Here is a 20,590-nt window from a genome sequence, read left to right on the forward strand (position 1 = left end):
ATCATTAAACCAGACTTGTACGTATTTTGTCCTATTAATGTTTAAAAATAATAAATGTATTGGCTAATATTGGCCTCTTGGTGGGGCTCATAAACTGTATTTAGGATGAGTTGAGGCTCCAGGGTGTACCTGAATGTACACTCAATTGTTCAAACCCTGAGTGAGCTGACTAGAGAGTTGCAAGTGCAAAGCAGATCCCTTTTTGCCTTTGCTGCTGCAGCAGCAATTCTGCCAGAAAAGGAGCGTTCAGAGGGTTAGCTGGGTTGGTGAGCTATTCCTTCCCAGCATATGTAATCTGTCTCCCAGTGGGTTAATATTGCCTCTGTGAGGAATGCTTCATAGTGTCATGAGTTTTTGCCTAGGACAGTGGGGATGTGATTTGTCTAGCTGCACTCCTCTGCCTCTCTCCCCAAAACATGTCTCTGGCTCGCTGCAGCTAGTCTTTGGCAAGCTGGGAATTTATTGCTTGTCTAGGAAACTGTGAACCTGTTGCCAGGGTTATTGAAACACTGGCATGTTACTAACAGCAAGAGACAGATTTGTAACCTGGGGAAGCTTTGCTACTGTTTGTAAGGGATGCTGTTACCAAAGAACCTATTGGACACATGGAGTGACAAGAGTCTCCTCTCCTCTTGTAGCTTAATGTGGGGCAGCAGCAGAGTTACAGTGAAGGAGCTCAGCCTTAAGCCACATCAGAATTGCAGTAAGCGACGTTTAGCTGATCTTTTAATAGCAGAACAGGAATATAGCAGGTAAGAAGGAATATACAATGCTTGCAATATATCAGGTCTTTGGGAATCTCTGGTACCTGCAAGAAAGTACAGGTCACGTTGGCCTAGCTAATAATTGGCTCAGGAAATAAGAGATCATTGTTACTCCTTTCTCTGGAATTGGCTGTTAGAGTTCTACTGTTCTTTCCCTTCTTGATCTTTTCTGAAATGTGCAGTGGGAGGTGAAATGTGGAGTAGTCTGGATTCCTCCCCTCCCCCAATCCCTAGAAGTACTTTCCTGCCCAGCTCCTGGAAAATATAATTGCACGTTCTTACAGTGTCACCAGTAAAAACATCAGTGTGTCTGTATGAACAGTTTTCCTACTGCCTGTTTTGCTTATTCTACATGGATAGCAATATCCAAGAGGCTAGACATTTATTTCTCTTTTAATACGATGTCTTAATTGTGTGATGATATTAGGATTTTTCTGCTTTGCAGTAAACTTCGTCATCCTCATTTGCTGCAGTTGATGGCAGTTTGTCTGTCCAATGATCTGGAAAAAACTCGTTTGGTATATGAGAGAGTTAACTTTGGTTCGCTATATAGCATTCTACATGAAAGGGTAAATGGAACTATTTTTTTAATTTATTTTTAAACTGAAAATTACCTGTAAGTAAGAGATTTTACTGGAGACCAGCATCCCCTGCTAAATTCATCTAATTGAGAGACTCATTCTTTACTTAGAAATGAAATGTGAGAAATCCTAACTCTCCTTACATATTGTAAGGACTTGTCTCATCACTCAGCAGTAGCCACTCCCTCAGTACACCTCATTCTGCAACTGGAGAGATTTAATACAGGAGTGGATTTCTTGGTGCTTAGTTGTGGAGAAAAGGTTTAGGCTACATTAGGGCATATCTACACTAGGAAATTATTTCAAAGTAACTAAATTTGACTTAACTTCCAGTCTTACAAAATCAAAATCGTGTGTCCCCACTACGGGGAAGCCTTGAAATTAGTCTGAGACAGGTCCCGTTAATGTGGATGTACTACCTCGACTTTGAGCCCCAGGAAGCATTGGGGAGTAATTAGTTTGAATTACTCTGGGGAGTAGTTACTTTAAAACTGTGGCACTGGAGCATCCACACTAATGCTATTTCAAAATAACGATTTAAAAATTAGTGTTATTCTCCAAGGAAAGCAGTAGAGATCTCAAAATAATGGGTTTGGTAGTGTGGAAGCTCCACTTATAAATTTGACGTAAGGATGGTTATTTTGATATAATACCTTAGTGTAGACTGGGTTTAGTGTCTTCATCATTCTTTTCATAAACCCAGGCTCTGGGAAGGGTTGAATTTTGACTCTACATAGTGGGTGGACTGTTTGAGAGTAGAGTGGGATAGGCACCTACCCTCCCTTCCCATAATAGGCAGTATAGCCTGCTCTTTGAGAAATAATATGATAGGCATGAATCCAGTTTTGTTTCTTGGACATTCACCGTAACTTGCCCCCATTGCAGATGCAGGGAAGTGTCAGAATTAGTAGGAGTTCAAGGGTTAGTAGTTTGGTATTAAGCTTGTATGACTGTATAATAACAGTTTAGCTTTTACTCTTGGGCTTTGCTCACCAATTACCAGATTCCTATGTTGTGGTAATTGACTTGGGAGTCTGAATTATTACCTTGGAAAACAGAGGGGCAGTGGTTTTGCTTGACTTTCAGTAGAAGCATCCCAAGGTCTATATTATTGTTCAAAAAGGATGTTTGATATGTGCATGTGTAGGAGAGTGTTTTCTGTATTTGGAAACATCAGCAACAGTTTACCTGGAATTGGGGGTGAAGTCAGGGGAGCTCAGGGCTGGCCTGGCCCTGGGATCTTTGGTTTGGTTGGGGCACAGCAATCACACTGCCCATCCATCTGAGCACCTGAGCTGGTGATGAGGTCAGGGGCTCGGGTTGTGAGTGGTTTGGGCTCCTGTGAGGGAGGAGAGTAGAAGCGGAGGAATAGGCTGCCCATGCCCAGCACTGGTACGGGAACCATACCCGTGTATGGTGGACAGCAGCCTCCAGAGCCCTACCCCCAGCCAACCACTCTGTTATTGGGAGCTGGAGCACAGCAGGCTAGGAGATGGGCGGTGGAGTGGAACAGACTGTTGGCTCACTCCAGCACCCATCTCCATAGTGAGTAGGCGGGGGGGGGGTTGACCCCTGCTGCTGCCCCATGCCAGGCCCTCACCAGGTAATCCCCGGGCTGACCTGGCTCCTAGGGTCCCATCCATAGGACAGTTGAGGCAGATGCCATTGGCCACCCAAAGTGACTAGGAATATAGGTCAGATCAGGGCAGAGGGCTGGTGTGTATGCAGAGCATGAGCCAGCATTAGCTTACCTGACCGATCTTTACCCCATTGCTCCTGTTTGCTGCCAAGGGAGCTGTGGACTAGCTCTGCAGGGGCACTGCTGCAGGCAAATGGGCAGTATCATGGGAGACTCCGGTCTGGCGCTCCCTTCCCCTGGTTTCTTCCCAGGAGCTGTGGGCAGCAGTGCATGCCAGGACTTGCACATGCATTGCCCAGCGGCCAGCAAGAGAGGAACAGCAGAATAGGCACATCCTCGGAGCCTGGCTGGGAGTGTGCACGCATCCTGCAGCATGCTCCCAGATGGCTCCTTCACACCTGCCTGCCTGCTGCTTACTATGGCATGCTGGGCCACCAGTGCCAGCCTACAGCAGGAGCTAGTGGGACCCTACCTGACCTGTGCACTACAAGCTGTGCCACACAGGGCCATCTGCAGAGGCGCGCCGAGTAATGTATCAGTCCAGTCTTATTTCCACCTGCGGTGTTACCTTAGCAAAATTATCAGAGTAATTTTCTTGGTGAGGCAAAACAGTATGCCCTTTGCTGGAGATTTTAGTTAAATACACCCATTTATTTTTTCACTTAATTTCAGCCACTATCTTGCATTTAGTTCAGTGCTCTCCAACCTTTTTAACCACAAGATCACGTTTTCAATGTAAGATCTACCTCAACCCAAAATACCCTTGCCCCACTTCCTTCCCGCCCCTTCTTTAAGGCTCCATCTCTGCTCCACCCCTTCTCCCAGGCCTCACCCTGCTCACTCCATTCCCCTTCCTCCCTCATTCTCACTCACTTCCAGCAGGCTGGGGTAGAGGGTTGAGTGCAGGCTCTGGTTTTGGACCAAAGAGTTTGGAGTGTGAACATAAGAACGGCTGTACTGGGTCAGACCAAAGGTCCATCTAGCCCAGTATCCTGTCTACCGACAGTGTGGGAAGGGCTCTGGGTTTAGCCCAGGGTGGGAGGTTGGGGTACAGGAGTTGTTTCAGGGTGAAAACTCTGGGAAGGAGTTTGGGTGAGGGGGACTTGTGTTTGGGACAGGAGTTTGAGTGTAGAAGGGGGGTCAGGGCTGGGACAGGGGTTCAGGAAGCAGCCTCTGGCTTGGTACCACTTAACGGAGATGGCTTCTGGGTGGTGGAGCAGTGGGGTTGAGGCAGCTTACTCCTGCCCTGGCCCCGCACCACTCCTGAAGGCAGCTGGCATGTACAGCAATGATTTCATGGTGCCATGTGCTGTCCCTCATCTACAGGCACTGAGCCTACAGCTTGTACTGGCCACGGTTTCCCGTTACTGATCAATGGGAGCTGCAGGAGCAGTGTCTGCAGGTCCAGACAGGCTGTGGAGACCCCCTGCTCTGCCTCTCTCAGGAGCTGCAGGAACATGCCAGATACTCAAGGAGCAGCAGTTACCACAGGGATAATGATTCCAGCCATGACAGATTAGGCATTTGAGAACTCACTACAACAGAATTAAATTTAAGCATAAGAGAAAAATGAAAATGATGAAATACACAGACCAGTCAAAAACCAAACGTAACTTTGCAACCATTAACAGAAGTAACAGCAACCCCCCTTGGCTGTGTCTACACTGTTGCGATCTTGCGCAAAAGCGGCTGTTCTTGCACAAAAACTTGCTGCCTGTCTACAATGGCCGCATGTTCTTGCGCAAGTAAACTGACATTCTACTGAATAAAATCAGGGCTTCTTGCGCCAAACTCTGATGTTCCCGCTCAGGAAAAAGACCTTTTGCACAACTGTTCTTGCGCAAGAGGCTGGTGTAGACAAGCAACATGAATTTCTTGCGCAAGAAAGCCCTATGGTTAAAATAGCCATCAGAGCTTTCTTGCGCAAGAGAACGTCTATACTGACATGGATGCTCTTGCGCAAAAGCACATGGCAGTGTAGACACTCTTGTGGAAGAGTTTTTGCACAAGAACTCTTCCGCAAAAGAGTTCTTGCGCAAGAAGCTGCCAGTGTAGACGTAGCCATGCATGTGTGTGTTGGGTCAGGAGACGAGAGTGAAGGACAATGTCGCTGCATCTAGACTGGCAAGTTTTTCCGCAAAATCAGTCACTTTTGTAGAAAAACTTGCCAGCTGTCTACACTGGCTGCTTGAATTTGTGCAAGAGCACTGACTATCTAATGTAAGATAGTCAGAGTTCTTGCGCAAATACTATGCTGCTCCCGCTCGGGAAAAAGCCCTCTTGCGCAAATGCTTTTGCGCAAGAGGGCCAGTGTAGACAGCTAAAAACTGTTTTGCGCAAGAAAGCCCTGATGGCAAAAATGGCGATCGGGGCTTTCTTGTGCAAAAGTGCATCTAGATTGGCACAGACGCTTTTCCGCAAAAAGTGGTTTTGTGCAAAAGCATCCGTGCCAATCTAGACGCTCTTTTCCGCAAATGCTTGAAAAAGTTTTTCCGTTAAAAGCATTTGCGGAAAGTCATGCCAGTCTAGACGTAGCCTGTGTGTTTGTGAGAATGACAGAGGCACACAATGTGTGAGTGACAGATTTGCATTGCCGAGCTCCCTCCATCCCCTTTTCTCTGTGTGGAGATAGGGAACAGAAGTGGGGCGAGGAGGGACACCCTGACATCAGTGCCCCCCTTCTCTCCCATACTGTGCACAGGAAGCAGGAGACTCTCAAGGGGGCCTGTAGATGATGTCCTAAACCCACCCACCTGCTTCATAGAGCGGCACACCAGCCCTCACCTTCCTACTCGACCTGGAAGGTGAGTGGCATGGCTGCTCCCGTGACCAGGGCCACATGGTGGTAGCTGGCCCAGGCTCAGGTCTGGGGTTGCTTTGGGGGGCGGCTACTGCTGAGGCTGCATAGTTAATTTAATTGGAGACTGGTAGATAGTTAACTGCCTTCTCCTGTCTGAGAGGGAACCTGTTTGGGCCCAGACTGTAAAAAAGATTATAATCAAGTATCCTTAGTTCCTCATATAGTGTTGATGCTGACATTTCACAATGCTATTAATCACCAGTGTGCCATTAGCTTTCAGAAAAGGCCTCACTCTATGCATTTTTATAATACAGTAGTATTATATAGCATCAGTTGATTCAATTAATTGCTTATTACTTGAAGTTCAAATCTCCTCTCATTATAGATCAGTAAATCTTTTAAATAGATTCTTCTGAGGGTCAAGCCTCAATGGGAAGTTTATTCAGGGTGAGACGATGACATGGAGTTGTGGTGAAGAAAGCTCCACCCCTTCCAGGGCAGCCCAGGGCCACTTCAAAACTTTCAGAAGTGGCCTCCGGTCATAAATTATTGTCCACCCCAATCTAGGGTAGAGTAAACAGAGGGAGCCCTTGGTTCATGACAGCACAGCCGAATGTCCAGAGTCAATTGAGACAGCCTTTGGTTCAGGGCAGCACAGCCCAATGGTGACAGTCAGTTGTTTAGGACAACAGCTCCAGTAGGGGAACTGTAGTGGGTTGGAGTGGCCACCCACTGACCCCGAAGGGGAGGCGCCCCTCCCTGCTGCTGCTCCTAGGGTCCTGGGCCAGGGCACAGTGGCGTGGGCGGGCCTATGGCCCCCCTCCCCCCCCACCATTTGGGTGGTAGCTTCCCCCTCTCCACTATTGCTGGCAAACTTCCTGCAACCCTCCTGAGCAAGGAGACCGCCCTTGATTACTAGGCCTTGATAAACTGCTGGGCCTTACAAACTGTTGACCTGCGGCCCCACCCTGAACCAGAGATGGGCCTTAATTAACTGTTGGGCCTTCTAAACTGTTTGCTGGCTGCCCCATCCTGCCTTGACCAAGGGCTAGGCTTATAGATGCTTTCCTGGCAGCCGCGCCCTAAGCTAGGGCTGGGCCTCTGCCTCGCATTTGCTGGCCTGCCCCAAACCCATGCTGCCTTTGTTATCGTACTTTTGTCACCCCGCCCTGAGTAAGAGCAGGGACCCTGGACTGGTTATTTGTTGTGTTAATTCCCCCCAGAGACTGATCCAGGTGTAGTGGGTTGGAGTGGCCACCCACTGACCCTGAAGGGGAGGCACCCCTCCCAGAGCTGACCAGCTTGGGTCAGGGCTGACCCATGCCCACCATACTCCATCAAGCCCTGATCTAGGGCCCTGGGAGTGGCAGAGTGCTCCATCACTCAGTGAGGAATCTGACTGCAACACTCCAAGCTCATTCAGGTGGGAGATACCACTCCAGCACCCTCTCTGGGTCACTTCCTACCAGTGTTGGTGTGGAGATGTTCCATGTGGTCTCTGGGTCCTCTGATTCCACCGCAACCCCCTGGGGCTCCTCCAGCACTGGCAGCTTGAGGAAGTCTCTCAGGTCTGTATCTGGAGGTCCTTCTCCTCCCATGTCCAACACAGAGTAAGCTGAGCTATTCCCTTTTATACTGCTCCAGCATTTGGAGCATGCCCAGTCTTGGGGGAGGGGCGGGGTTTCCTCTGTCTCAGGGTTTTAGCCCCTCCTGGTACAGTGCAGGTTATGCATACCCCATCACAGGGTCCTTAACTCAAGTAAGTGTTTTGGTTTTCATCATTTAAATAATTGTTCTGGGTTGGGGCTGACAATCAGGGATTCAGTATGCAGGTTGCCCTGGAGAGAGAGGATAACCCCGTCCCTCGCTCACCGCAACAGCTTGGGGCCAGATGAGAAGCTCACACCTGGGGGAGGGGTGCATGTCTCCCAGCTCGGGGACACACAGACTCTGAAATATATTGTATATAGCTGTTCCTTTCTTCACCCCTGCCAGCCCAGTGGGGTTATAGCTTTCCCAGTTCCCATCTCTGGCCCCTTGCTGCCCCTCTGTGGTCTGCTGTATAATTCCCTCCTACCTGACCCCTCTGTTTCCATTTTACAAGAACAACCTAATTTCATACACATCTCATTATTCTGACACAACACAACCCTGACTTTGCTTTAAATTAGGATAAGAGGAAGCTGCATATAAAATGTGACCATCCTAGCTCTTACCATTTAGGAGGAGTTCTTGAACAAATGGACTGATAGTAAGAAGATGAGATAATCACACATGATTTTCTTTAGGATAGGCTTAGTTCACAATTCCACCTGATATGCCTAGTTTAAACACAACTTAGTCATAATTCTAGCATATATCCGTAACTCTGAATACATACTGTTTACATACATTACACAAGAATATTAATGATCAATGAGTTATTAGGTTTCAAATGATACCTCCTAAGTTATATTTTGTACACAGATTATTTCAGTAATGTGTAGGGTGTGATTGCAAGAGTGTTTAGTGTCACAGTAGGCTAAAAAGTAAAGGGGTTAATCTGCAGAAAGCGAGATTTGGGTTAGATGTTAGGAAAAATCTTTCTAACTATAAAGACAGTTAAACTCTAGAATAGACTTCCAGATAAGGGGTTGGAATTCCCATGGTTGGAAAATTTCACGTATAGGTTGGACAGATACCTGTCAGGGATGATTCAGGTTTACTTGTCCTGCCTCAGCTCAGGGGGTTGGGAGGTCCCTTTTAACCCATATCTTTGTGATTCTAGATGTAGCAAAGGGCAGATTAAAGTTGAGTTACAACACTGAGTAATAGGTTTTATCAATTATTTTACATTCTGTTGTTGTCAATGCTGATAGTCTTTCCCTTCCCTTTCTCATGACTGCTTTCCTACTTTCCCTCGCAAAAGGGGGAAGTATGTAAAATATTATCACTGAGGTAGAGAAATAAAACACAAAGTTGAGAAATTCCAAAAGCTGTTTTTCTATTGCTATATTATCTTTGGCATGTTGCATGTATGTATTATTTTCTATTTTTAACATAATACTGTTTGGTTTCACAGAACTTATATAATAGTCTCCATGAGCAAACCTTCATTTTTTATTTCTCCACCTATAATGTTACATTAACAATAGCTTTTGCGTTACATTAATCTCCAGTTCTTGGCAATGTGAATGCTTGAATTGTCTGGCTTTTTTTTCAGCGTTCAGAATTTCCAGTATTGCACATGGAGACAATTGTGCATCTACTGCTTCAGGTTAATGATGCTTTGAGGTTTTTGCAGTCACGTGGATATATCCACCGTTCCCTCACCTCTTATGCTGTACAGATTGTTTCTGCTGGTGAGGCAAAGTTAACCAACTTGGAGTACATGATAGAAAGGTAAAGAATTATTACATTGTTTCTTGGAAAGACAGATGGGTGAGGCCAAACCGAGGACGAAATTCTGTTGTCAGGCTGGTCCTGCAGCTCTCCTAATTACTTGTGGAGCTGCATGCATGAATAAGGCCTCAGGGATCCTTCCTAATCTTTCTTTGACAGCATTGCAGATTTGACTGTAAGGAGAGGGTTTTCCACATCTCCATTGCTTAAATACATGATCAGAGCTCATCCAGTATCACAAGTTTCAGGTGATCTCAGTTTTCATGGCTTCATTATAAATACCTGAAAATAGGAATGTAATATTATACACATTTAAATGGTTAAATAATAAGCATGAGCTTATCAGTTACAATAATGGTTACACGCAGCTTTCAGCCCCGCTGCCACGGAGCTAGCTGCCACCCTGCACTCCTGATTCTGTGTCAGAGGCAGCAGCACAGGGCAGCAGGGCTGCAGGTGGGAACTGGCTCTCTGCACACGCCAGCTCCTAGGGAGAAGGCTGCCACTCTGCATTATGGCTCTGCAGTATACTGCAGAGCCTGCAGTGCAGCCTGCTGCCAGGGAGTGGAGCTCCTGCTTTATACTGCTATATACTGCAGAGCCTGCAGCTTGTAACTGTGTAACCGCTAAGGTTGTCAGTGGTTACAAGACTACCTAATTAACTGCTTTTTAATATCCCTACCTGAAAATAGAGGCTAACAATAGAAAAGGCTTTCTACTCCACTCTAGTGTAAAGGTACTGGAATAGACACACAGAACAGAAAATGGAACCTGCATCTAGTCATAGAATCATAGAACTGGAAGAGACCTCAGAAGGTCATCAAGTCCAGCCCCCTGCTCTAGGCAGGACTAATTCCAACTAAATCAACCCAGCCAGGGCTTTGTCAAGCCGAGACTTAAACACCTCTAGGGATGGAGACTCCACTACTTCCCGAGGTAACCCATTCCAGTGCTTCACCACCCTCCTAGTGAAATAGTTTTTCCTAATATCCAACCTGGACCTCTCCCATCACAACTTGAGACCATTGCTCCTTGTTCTGCCATCTGTCACTACTAAGAACAGCCTCCCTCCATCCTCTTTGGAACCTCCCTTCAGGAATTTGAAGGCTGCTATCAAATCCCCCCTCACTCTTCGCTTCTGCAGACTAAACAGACCCAAGTCTCTCAGCCTCCCCTCATAAGTCATATGCTCCAGCCCCCTAATCATTTTGGTTGCCCTCCGTTGGACCCTCTCCAATGCGTCCACATCCTTTTTGTAATGGGGGGCCCAGAACTGGACACAATACTCCAGATGCGGCCTCACCAAAGCCGAATAAAGAGGAATGATGACATCTCTGGATCTGCTGGCAATGCTCCTCTTAATGCAACCTAATATGCCATTAGCCTTCTTGGCTACAAGGGCACACTGTTGACTCATATCTAGCTTCTCATCCACTGTAACCCCCAGGTCCTTTTCTGCAGAACTACTACTTAACCGGTTGGTCCCCAGCTTGTAACTATGCTTGGGATTCTTCCGTCCCAAGTGCAGGACTCTACACTTGTCCTTGTTGAACCTCATCAGATTTCTTGTGGCCCAATCTTCCAATTTGTCTAAGTCATTCTGTACCCTATCTCTGCCATTAAGCGTATCTACCTCTCCCCGCAGCTTAGTGTCATCCGCAAACTTGCTGAGGGTGCAATCCATCCCCTCCTCCAGATCATTAATAAAGATATTGAACAAAACTGGTCCTAGAACCGAACCTTGGGGCACTCTGCTAGAAACCGACCGCCATCCTGACATCGAGCCATTGATCACTACCCGCTGGGCCCGGCCTTCTAGCCATCTTTCTATCCATCTTACCGTCCATTTATCCAATCCACAATCCCTTAACTTGCTGGCAAGAATATTGTGGGAGACCGTATCAAAAGCCTTGCTAAAGTCAAGGTATATAACATCCACTGACTTTCCCATGTCCACCGAGCCAGTTACCTCATCATAGAAGCTAATCAGATTGGTCAGGCACGACTTGCCCTTTGTGAATCCATGCTGACTATTCCTAATCACTTTCCTCTCATCCAAGTGCCTCAATATGGATTCCTTAAGGATCCCTTCCATGATTTTTCCAGGAACTGAGGTAAGACTGACCGGCCTATAGTTCCCTGGATCATCCTTCTTCCCTTTTTTGAAGATGGGCACTACATTTGCCTTTTTCCAGTCATCCGGGATTTCCCCCGATCTCCACGACTTTTCAAAGATAATAGCCAAAGGCTCCACAATGACATTTCCCTCAGTACTCTCGGATGCACTAAGTCCGGACCCATGGATTTATGTACGTTTAGCTTTTCTAAATAGTTCCTAACCTGTTCTTTACCCACCACGGGCTGTCCATCTTCATCCCATCTTGCGTCACTTAGCGCAGAAGTCCAGGAGCCGACCTTGTCTGTGAATACAGAGGCAAAGAAAGCATTGAGTACTTCAGCTTTCCCCACATCATCTGTCACTAGGTTACCTCCTTCATCCGTTAGGGACCGCACACCCTCTCTGATCACCTTCTTCTTGTTAACATGCCTGTAGAAACCTTTCTTGTTATCCTTCACATCCTTAGCCAGTCGCAATTCCATTTGCGTTTTTGCCTTCCTGATAACCCCCCGGCATTCTTGAGCTATACCTTTAAACTCCAAACCCTGATCATTGTAGTTGCCCTCCCCTCTCCCACCCTCTCTCTTCCCCTCTCCCACCTCCTTTTCCCAGTCTCCCCCAGTTTTGTTCAATAAAGAGATTCCATTTTTGAACACAATTGTCCTTTATTTTGTACATCAAGAAGAGGGGCTAGGGAAGGGTAAGTGGAAGGAGGTGAGGGAGGAATGGGGTACGTGCCCCCGATGGGGAGGACTGGGCTGGCTCTGCAGGCTTCTGGGGGTGGAAGCTCTCCTGCAGCCCCCCAATTGCCCCCTCTCCCCAGATGGCAGCCTGCGGCAAGTGCAGCCGGGCTGATGGCCGAGTGCTGTGATGTGCCCACTGTGGGTACTCCGGGCAATCCAAGCCAGGACTGCTTTGCAAGCGGGGCACCCCTGAGAACTGTCTGTCCGGGGTGGGGGTCGGGTCCCTTTAAGCACAGCCCTCGGCTAGCCTGAGACAGCATCTCCACGCTCTAAGTCCTCCTCTGATGCCCTGCCGGCACTGCTTCCGGCCATCCTTAAGCCCGGTTCAGGGTCCACTTAATGTGGACATGCTAGTTCGAATTAGCAAAATGCTAATTCCACGAGGAGTACAGCTAGTTCGGATTAGGAAGCCTAATCCGAACTAGCTACTCTGTGCCGCGTGTAGCCGAGCTGCATGGGGTTCGAACTGCCGGACGGCTTCTTGCAAATGAAGCCTGGGAAATTCAAATCCCGGGCTTCATTTGCAAGTGCGGTATGCCTACATTACCCTCCTAGTTCGAATTAGGAGGGTAGTGTAGACATACCCTTGGAAATAAACTGAAAGAAATAGAGCAATTTTCACTTCACTCCTATTAACTTATTTCAGTTGTACATAAATCTTAGGTCTTTACTTGTATTCATGATAGATACATTTTCTGATCAAAATGTGGTTTAAGTCACTTCTTTCTCCTGAGTATACATGAAATATAGCCCGTGGCACTGCTTAAGTGGTCTCTACCTAAAATATCTGACCATGTTCCCTGAAGAAATATTAAATTAATGGGAAACGAACATCTGTAGAATCAGAAATAACAAGTTGTTCTGGACAATGATTTTTAAAGAACATTGATTCTCAGTTTAATATGCAGAAGAATGAGGTGTAATTATTGTGTGGAAGGTAGAGAGAAGTTAACTTTTAGTCATATAGAAGTACTGGTATTACACTGCCAAATGGATATGGACACGCTAGATGGCACAACTTGCTAGTCTTTCACCTGTGCTATGAATGCTAGCCATAGTGAAAGACTCGGTTGTAAAAATACCCACAGTTTGGAGATCTTTAACCTCTTGTTTGTCTTTATTTGAGGATAAAGTTCTGAAAGAGACCACTATATCTCATTTTAACCAACAGATGTCTCTTCTATAATGTGCCAATACAAGCTGCTTATTTCTATAAAATATTATAAATGTTTTTTCAAAGAGCTGCTTTTGAGCTGGTTAGGGGAGGGGTTGCCTATATTTTGTGCATAGCACAGATCATTTCAAATAAATTAATTTATGGAAATAAAGAAATTAATTTCTGGGTCCCATACGGTCAGACCTTCCAGAGGAGGTATTGCAGTGTTTGGTCTATTTTTAACTTAAAATCCTGACAGAATTCCTCAGACATTCAACTCAGTTGACATTGGCTGGTTTGGTTCCTAGTCTTAACATAATTTATCAAATCCTTTTGTCTTTGACCACATTGGATAGACCAGCTACTCATCACATGTTATGGCTTCCCAAATTTGACCTTCTTTTGTGTTCTCTCCTGACAGCAAGGATGGAGGAGACCACAGTGATCTCACACGTGTTCCTGTCCCAGCCCAGCTGTATAGGTGGTGTGCTCCTGAAGTGATCCTCGAAAAGGCCACCACAGTCAAATCAGACATTTACAGCTTCTGTATAGTAATGCAGGAAGCCCTAACAGGTATAGTTAAAGAGATTCAGAGTTCTGTCACTGAGGGTATGTATATATTGCAGTTACACACCTGTGGGTGGCATGTGACAGATGACTCAGACTCATGGAGCTTGGACTGTGTGGTTGTTTAACACAGTGTAGACTTCTACACTTGGGTTAGAGCTGGGACTCTAGGATCCTGTGCTAGAGCTCTAGGGAGGGTCCTAGAGCTCAGGCTGCAGCCTGAGGCCAAATGTCTACACAGCATTTAAACTGGCTGGAGTCAGGTGGCATAGGTTAGCTCCCCGTGTCTAATTGCAGTATAGACATCCTGAGTTATCATAAAGTACCCTGCATACACCAAGGCTACGTCTACATTGGCATGATCTTGTGCAAATACTCTTTAACGCAAGAGTTCTTGCATTAAAGTATTTGCGCAAGAGAGCATATACACTGGCATGTGCCTTTGCACAAGAGATGTGCTTTTGCGCAAGAGCATTCATGCCAGTGTAGACGCTCTCGTGCACAAGAAAGCTGATGACCATTTTAGCCATCAGGCTTTCTTGCACAAGAACAGTTGAACAAGAGGGCTTATTCCTGAGCAGGAGCATCATAGTCCTTGCGCAAGAAGCACTGATTTCACACATTAGAACATCAGTGTTCTTGCACAAGAACTCCCTGCCAGTGTAGACAGGCAACATGTTTTTGTGCAAAAGCAACTGCTTTTGCGCAAAATCATGCCAATGTAGACGTAGCCCAAGAGTTAGTGCTTTACTTAGATGATCTCATTCCCTCCTTTAATGATCAAGGTTTTCTACTTATGGAAAGGAGAGTTTCCAAGAAAAGAAGACATCATATATCTTATTGGCAAGATTCATGCTCCTCTAACCTTCTGTATAACCTGTTGATAGTTGGAGAGAAGCTAGGGGCACCCTTTTTAACTAGTGAAATACACATTGGATTCAGCAAAGTTTCTAGAGGGGCAGAAGAGTAATAATAGGTATTTTGCCTAACAGTGTTTGTTTCATTGTATAAACATTTCATTATGGGGTTGTCCTATAAACATTAATCAATGATGGGGAGGGAGGAGTAAGATGACAAAATTGGAGGTGACACAAAATTAGATAGGATGGTATAGATTGGAAAAGAGTGAGAGGAATTTTCAATTTGTTACCTAGCTAAGTGAATGGGGAACAACATGGCAGATAAAATTCCAGACTGATAATCACAAGTGAATGAAGGAATAATTGAAATTAAAGGTATGTGCTGCTGGGATCTAAACGTAGTATAATAACTCAGGAAAAAGATATGAGCATTATCGTGGGGAAGTTAGGGTATGTCTAGACTACATGGCTCCGTCGATGGAGCCATGTAGATGAGTTTACTAGACATAGCAAAATGAAGCGGCGATTTAAATAATCGCTGCTTCATTTACATCAGAATGGTTGCCGCGCTGTGCCGACGATCAGCTGATCCGGTACAGCGGGCAGTCTAGACGCTCCGTGGTCGACAAGGGAAGCCTTTGTCGACCTCTCCGGTATGCCTGGTGAAACGAGGTAAATGAAGCAGTGATTATTCATTTTGCTATGTCTAGTTAAACTCATCTACATGGCTCCGTTGACGGAGCCATGGAGTCTAGACATACCCTTAATGAAAAATGGACATGCACTGTTTTGGTCCAAAAAGGAAACAAAATGTTAGGTTCCATAAAGAATGGGATAGAACATTATACTAAAAATATGATATGCAGATTTGTGGTGCATGCACTTGGAATACTGTGTTCAGTTCTGGTAATCTTATCTGAAAATTACATAGCAGAAATAAAAAGAGATCAGAGAGGGAGAGATGACAGTATCTTGGAAAAATTTTCAGACTAAAAGAAACTGAAACACGTGGGATTGCTTATTTTAAAGAGGATGCTGGAGGAGGAGGTAATGGAGATGAGGGAACAATGATTTACAGAACGTAAAAGCGGCCCTTTTTCCTATTTACCTTTCCTCGTAATGCTAAATCAAGAGGACAGTCAATGAAAATGTCAGATAACAAATTACATCAGATAAAAGAGAATCTTTCGTTACACAGCACACAATTAACTTGCGGAACTCATTGCTACACAGTATCATAGAGGCAAAGAGTATAGAAAAATTGTAAAAAGGATTAAACTTTTATATTGATAATGAGAACATCCACAGTTAGAGCAGATGGGATAAAAAAAAATTAACCAACCACTTCTGACAGGGAATAGGAAGAAATTTGCTTCCAGTGTTGGCTCCTGGCAAAGGCAGCATACTGGACTAGATGGAACGCTGGTCTGATTTACAGGGGCAGTTATCTTTCTCTGACTCTTTCCCTTTGGTTAGGGCCATCATGTTGTAGATAATATTTGTTATATGTCTTATAGAAACTCTTCCCTGGAATGGACTTGAAGGCTCAGGTATTAAAGAACTCATAGTTTCTGGGCAACATTTGGAAACTGATGTCAGGCTTCCTAAACCATACTATGACATTGCAAAGACAGGTCTAGAGCCTAAACAAAAGGACCGCTCCATGAGTCTCCAGGATATTCGCTATATATTGAAGAATGACTTAAAGGTGACTCCCAGGATTGTAGCCTTTATGCTTTTAAAATTGTGTTTGGTTAATCAGAGTTAATTGTCTCCTAGAGGTCAAGTTATTTAAGTCTGGCTCTGAGTTTTATTTATTTGGGCAAATCAGTTTAAAATAAAAGCTGAAGACATTGGAATGTAAAATACACTTCCCCTCACAGCTTTCCTTGTGTTATAGGACTTGATTGAAACTCGAATGGGTCACTCTGATGAAAGTTCAACTGCACAAAAGCATGACATATTTTCAGATATAAACATCTGTTTGCTGTCCACATCTAATTACAAGAGGGAAACGCTAAAGCTGCAAGGAGAGGCGATAGCAAAGACTGGTATGTTTCTTTCAATGGGGAGCATGCCAAGAGCCTTCACATAGATGTTTTCTCTTATCCCGCCAGGATGGAGGTGGACCAATCCAGATGACGTGGCCTTCAGTGCTCTAACAATTTAGCGCTGTTGGTAGCCATAGGCCTGTCCAAGATTTAGTAAAGTGTAACCTATCATTTGGAAGGTTTATCTCCACTGAGTTAAAGCCAAATCATGGAAATAGCACAGCTGCTGGAAGGAAGTCCCATAGATGTTTGGGGCAAGATATGTTTCTCTTCTTTCCTTATTCCCCTCTAAAACTGGTTGTGGAGAGCTGCAGTTGCCACACTCCCTCTCTGCAGAAAATAATTCGTTACGGAGACTCTTAATTATGGAGCCATCTCAACTCTCAGAGCTCCCTGGGCTACAGAGAATATGCACCTATATGCAATGTCACCATAGACTCCTTTTGCTTCTGAAGCGGTTTCACAGGGTCCAGGCTAGAGCTGGTTGCAAATTTTTTGTTGGAATGATTTCTGACAGAAAATGTCCTTTTTGTACAAAATTGAAATTTACCATGGAAACATTTAAGGTTTGCTGAATTTTTTTGATATTTTCATTGGGAAAATCGAAATGATTGCTATGTATCTCTCTGGCTTTTTTCTAACAATTGAGCTGGGATGGAGAAGTTGGGAGATGGCAAGAGAAGTGTTCACAAGAGTGTTCCAGATGGGTCGCAAGCTGAAAAAAATCCGTTTAGGTCTCCTGAAATGGAATCTTTTTGGAAGTCCTTTCCAGTGTAAAATACCCTATCTTTGGCTTTTTGGTCTGGCCTGTGAGGAAATTATTTTCAAAAATGTGAAATTTTTTTGTGAGAAATTATTTCTATTTTGTGTCCAGCTCTAATAAAGGTCCTTTACATACACATAGGAAAGAAAATGATAATTAACTATTGAAATGTGCCTCTTCGAGGTCAGCATAAAGATCTTGTGCCACATTTTGAAATGAATAAGGCATAAGTCTACTCGCCTGCCTCACAGTCCCCATTAAACAGTATCTACTTTTGAAGACAGTATGCGATGATAATAGGAGTGCTTATACACAGAGGGGTTAAATGCTACTACTTGAATAACAAACAGGGATTTTAAATATGTAAACAATATATGTAATTGAAGCCTAAAAGAGTAGCTTAATACTAACTTTAATTTTTCAGCTGTCAGCTTTACTGCACCAAGGTGTTCAGTTTCTCCTGCTGAAAGAGAAACCATCATAAATCGTGAGACTATAACTTGCATTCAGCCAGTTACACTGGATGTCAGCCAAGATATAGCTTCTGAATACCAAAGGACCGACAATGTTAGCGATATGGATGACAGCCTGTGTAGTTTTGAAATCAATGAAATCTATGCATGTTATCCAGAATTACATGAAGATATTCCTGAAGAACTAGATGGATTAGATCGTGCTTTGAAAGATGAAACAAAACAGCAAAATGTAGATGAAGACAGGGCTCACTCCCAGATCCTACCTCCACCTCCTAAAATACAGTTAGTGGAGCAGCCAAACTATAGTGAGGAAAGCAGCTCTTCCGAAATGGGTACAGAGTACAGTCTAGAGGAGGGAGAGAGACTAAGTGAGGCCTCAGAGCCATGCCTGCTGCGCCAGTTGGGAGCAGATGTAAGGGAAAGCGTGCGTAGCCCATCCAAAACTGAGCAGCACATCAGCAAATGTGTCCTTAATCTCAAGATTTCTCAGACCTTATTGCAACAAGCAACAGATTCCCTTTACAGAACAGGAATGAAATTAGACAAATTAGAGACCGTTCAAACCCAACACAAGCTGCTTAAGAAAATCCAAGAAAAGCAGGTTTCTAAGCAGAAGTCCATAGAGAGTTACTTAGATAAAATTGATGATATTCTCAAAAATATCAAGATTCCCTTTTCAGGAGCTAATGCTTTTTTGTGGAAGGCAGTAGGCCCTCCATCAAGGAACTACATACCACCACCCCTGCCACTGCCTGGGGAGTGCAGGACTTGGGAACTTGACCATTTCCAGGCTATCTCAGAAGCTGTGAAGGAATCCAGGACAGTTCAGAGTCAGATGATTGAGTGCTTTGAGGAGAAGCGTAAGAATAAAGATGATGACTGCCAGAGTGATTTCAGCTCCAGCATGGTAATGAGCACTGAGGCTCAAGTAGCGCCAGATTATCAGGTAATGTAGAGAGGAGTGTGACTGGCCCTGTGGGTGTTCATCATGTTCCTATGTTGTGTACCAGGAGCATAGCACAGGTCTGGATGCTCTTTCAAGAGACACTGGGTATCATATTTGAATGTTTGTGTACTATGCATGTTGTGGATTGAATAGAAAATGATCAGTCTAGTCCTGAGGGCAGTAATGTTCCATTTTTTTCTTTATTAAAATTGTAGTTTCACTTACGTATATTTAATCTTTCTTTATGGCCACATTCTCCTGACTTGCATTGTTGGGAGTCTTATAATTGATAGTACATGCAGGAAGATCATCTGGGTCATACATTTAAAAAACAGTCTCTAATTTTGTGCTGATAATTTTTGCAGTGGTGTGTGGAAAATCTCTTTAAAACATACACATTTTAAAGGCTGTTTTTGAAAATGTCTGAAAATGCCCATGTGTAAATACATAGGGAGGCTTTAATTATATTTACACTAGCATTTCCTGTAAGATATGCACTTTTGCAGCCATTCAGGAGAGAGTCCCATGCTGCCTAACTGATAAGCAGAATGTCCACATTTAGCTTGTTGGGTTTTTTTGTTTCTATTGGTGGTACACATTTGCACATGCCTTAGTGCACATAAAATGTATTCCACACATGGATGAAAAAAATCCACACATGGATGGTAAAGATTAGAGAGAACATTGATTTTGCTTTTTTGTTTAAATAGCCTTCTGGCATGCATGATGCTTCACAGCCACTGGGCATGTCTACACTACAGAGTGTTTTTTAGAAAAATGGCGGTTTTTCCGAAAAAACTTCAATTATGTCCACACTGCAATTACATTCTTCCAAAAGAAAATCGAAAGAACAGAGGGGTTTTTCTGACATTGGTAATCCTCATTCTACGAGGAAGAAGCCTTTTTCCGAAAGAGCTCTTTTGGAAAAAGGTATGTGTGGATGGGGAAGAGAGAGTTCTTTCGCAGGAAGAGGGAAGAGGAAAGAGGAAAAAGCACTGGTGTCCTGGTGGCCACTCCATCCATAGCAATCACAGCTTAAATGCGAGATAGCATCCGTTCAGTGTGGACGCTATCTTTCGAAATAGCAGATCGCTTTTTTGATGCGCTTTTGCTGTGTGGACACACTGTTTCGGAAGAAGTTTTTCCAGAAGATCTCTTTTGGAAAAGCTTCTTCCGAAAGAAGCCTGCAGTCTAGACATAGCCACAGTGATCAGACAAGGTCCCTGCAGCTTAGTTTAGATAATCCAGTGACACAGTAGAGAAAACATCTTGTCATAAGGTGGAAGGAGGAATATTGTGAGAGTAAACAGAGAGGTAGAGGCATTGTTTGGATAGCAGACATCTGAAATGTTGTGTCATGGGAAATTGTAGGTGTTGTTGAATGCTGAAAGAATGATTTAACATGTTTACTATGAAAGTTCTGGATTATTAGTTAAAAAATGGGTTTGAAGAAGGGATATCAGCCAACAGTGTGACACTAGTGCAAAAGAGCAAATATTGTTCTGGGATGTATTAGCAGGAATGTTATAAGCAAGATACAAAAAGTAATTCTTCTGTTTTACTCAGTGCCAATTATAGACTCATAGACTCATAGACTCCAAGGTCAGAAGGGACCATTATGATCATCTAGTCTGACCCCCTGCACAGTGCAGGCCACAAAATCTCACCCACCCCTCCTAGAATAATCCTCTCACCTATATCTCAGATATTGAAGCCTTCAAATACTTTGAAGACCCCAAGATGC

The 20,590-nt window shown here is 44.5% G+C and overlaps 1 protein-coding gene across 6 annotated transcripts in view; it reads left to right on the top strand.

Moving 5' to 3' along the window:
* TEX14 (testis expressed 14, intercellular bridge forming factor) overlaps positions 1–20,590 on the top strand; it is a 94,529-nt gene that overhangs the window by 40,841 nt on the left and 33,098 nt on the right. For all 6 annotated transcript variants that reach the window (XR_012897040.2, XR_012897039.2, XM_075904673.2 and 3 more), the window contains 7 exons: positions 639–752; positions 1,210–1,333; positions 8,987–9,165; positions 13,605–13,756; positions 16,128–16,318; positions 16,511–16,661; positions 17,849–18,846. Coding sequence is in view for 4 of the 6 variants with exons in the window: in XM_075904673.2 (XP_075760788.2) it covers positions 639–752; positions 1,210–1,333; positions 8,987–9,165; positions 13,605–13,756; positions 16,128–16,318; positions 16,511–16,661; positions 17,849–18,846 (1,909 nt within the window). In the remaining 2 variants the exon portion in view is untranslated. The remainder of the gene's footprint in view (positions 1–638; positions 753–1,209; positions 1,334–8,986; positions 9,166–13,604; positions 13,757–16,127; positions 16,319–16,510; positions 16,662–17,848; positions 18,847–20,590) is intronic.

The sequence above is a fragment of the Pelodiscus sinensis genome, chromosome 21, assembly GCF_052426305.1.
Source record: "Pelodiscus sinensis isolate ZL-2025 chromosome 21, ASM5242630v1, whole genome shotgun sequence".
NCBI lineage: Eukaryota > Metazoa > Chordata > Testudines > Trionychidae > Pelodiscus > Pelodiscus sinensis.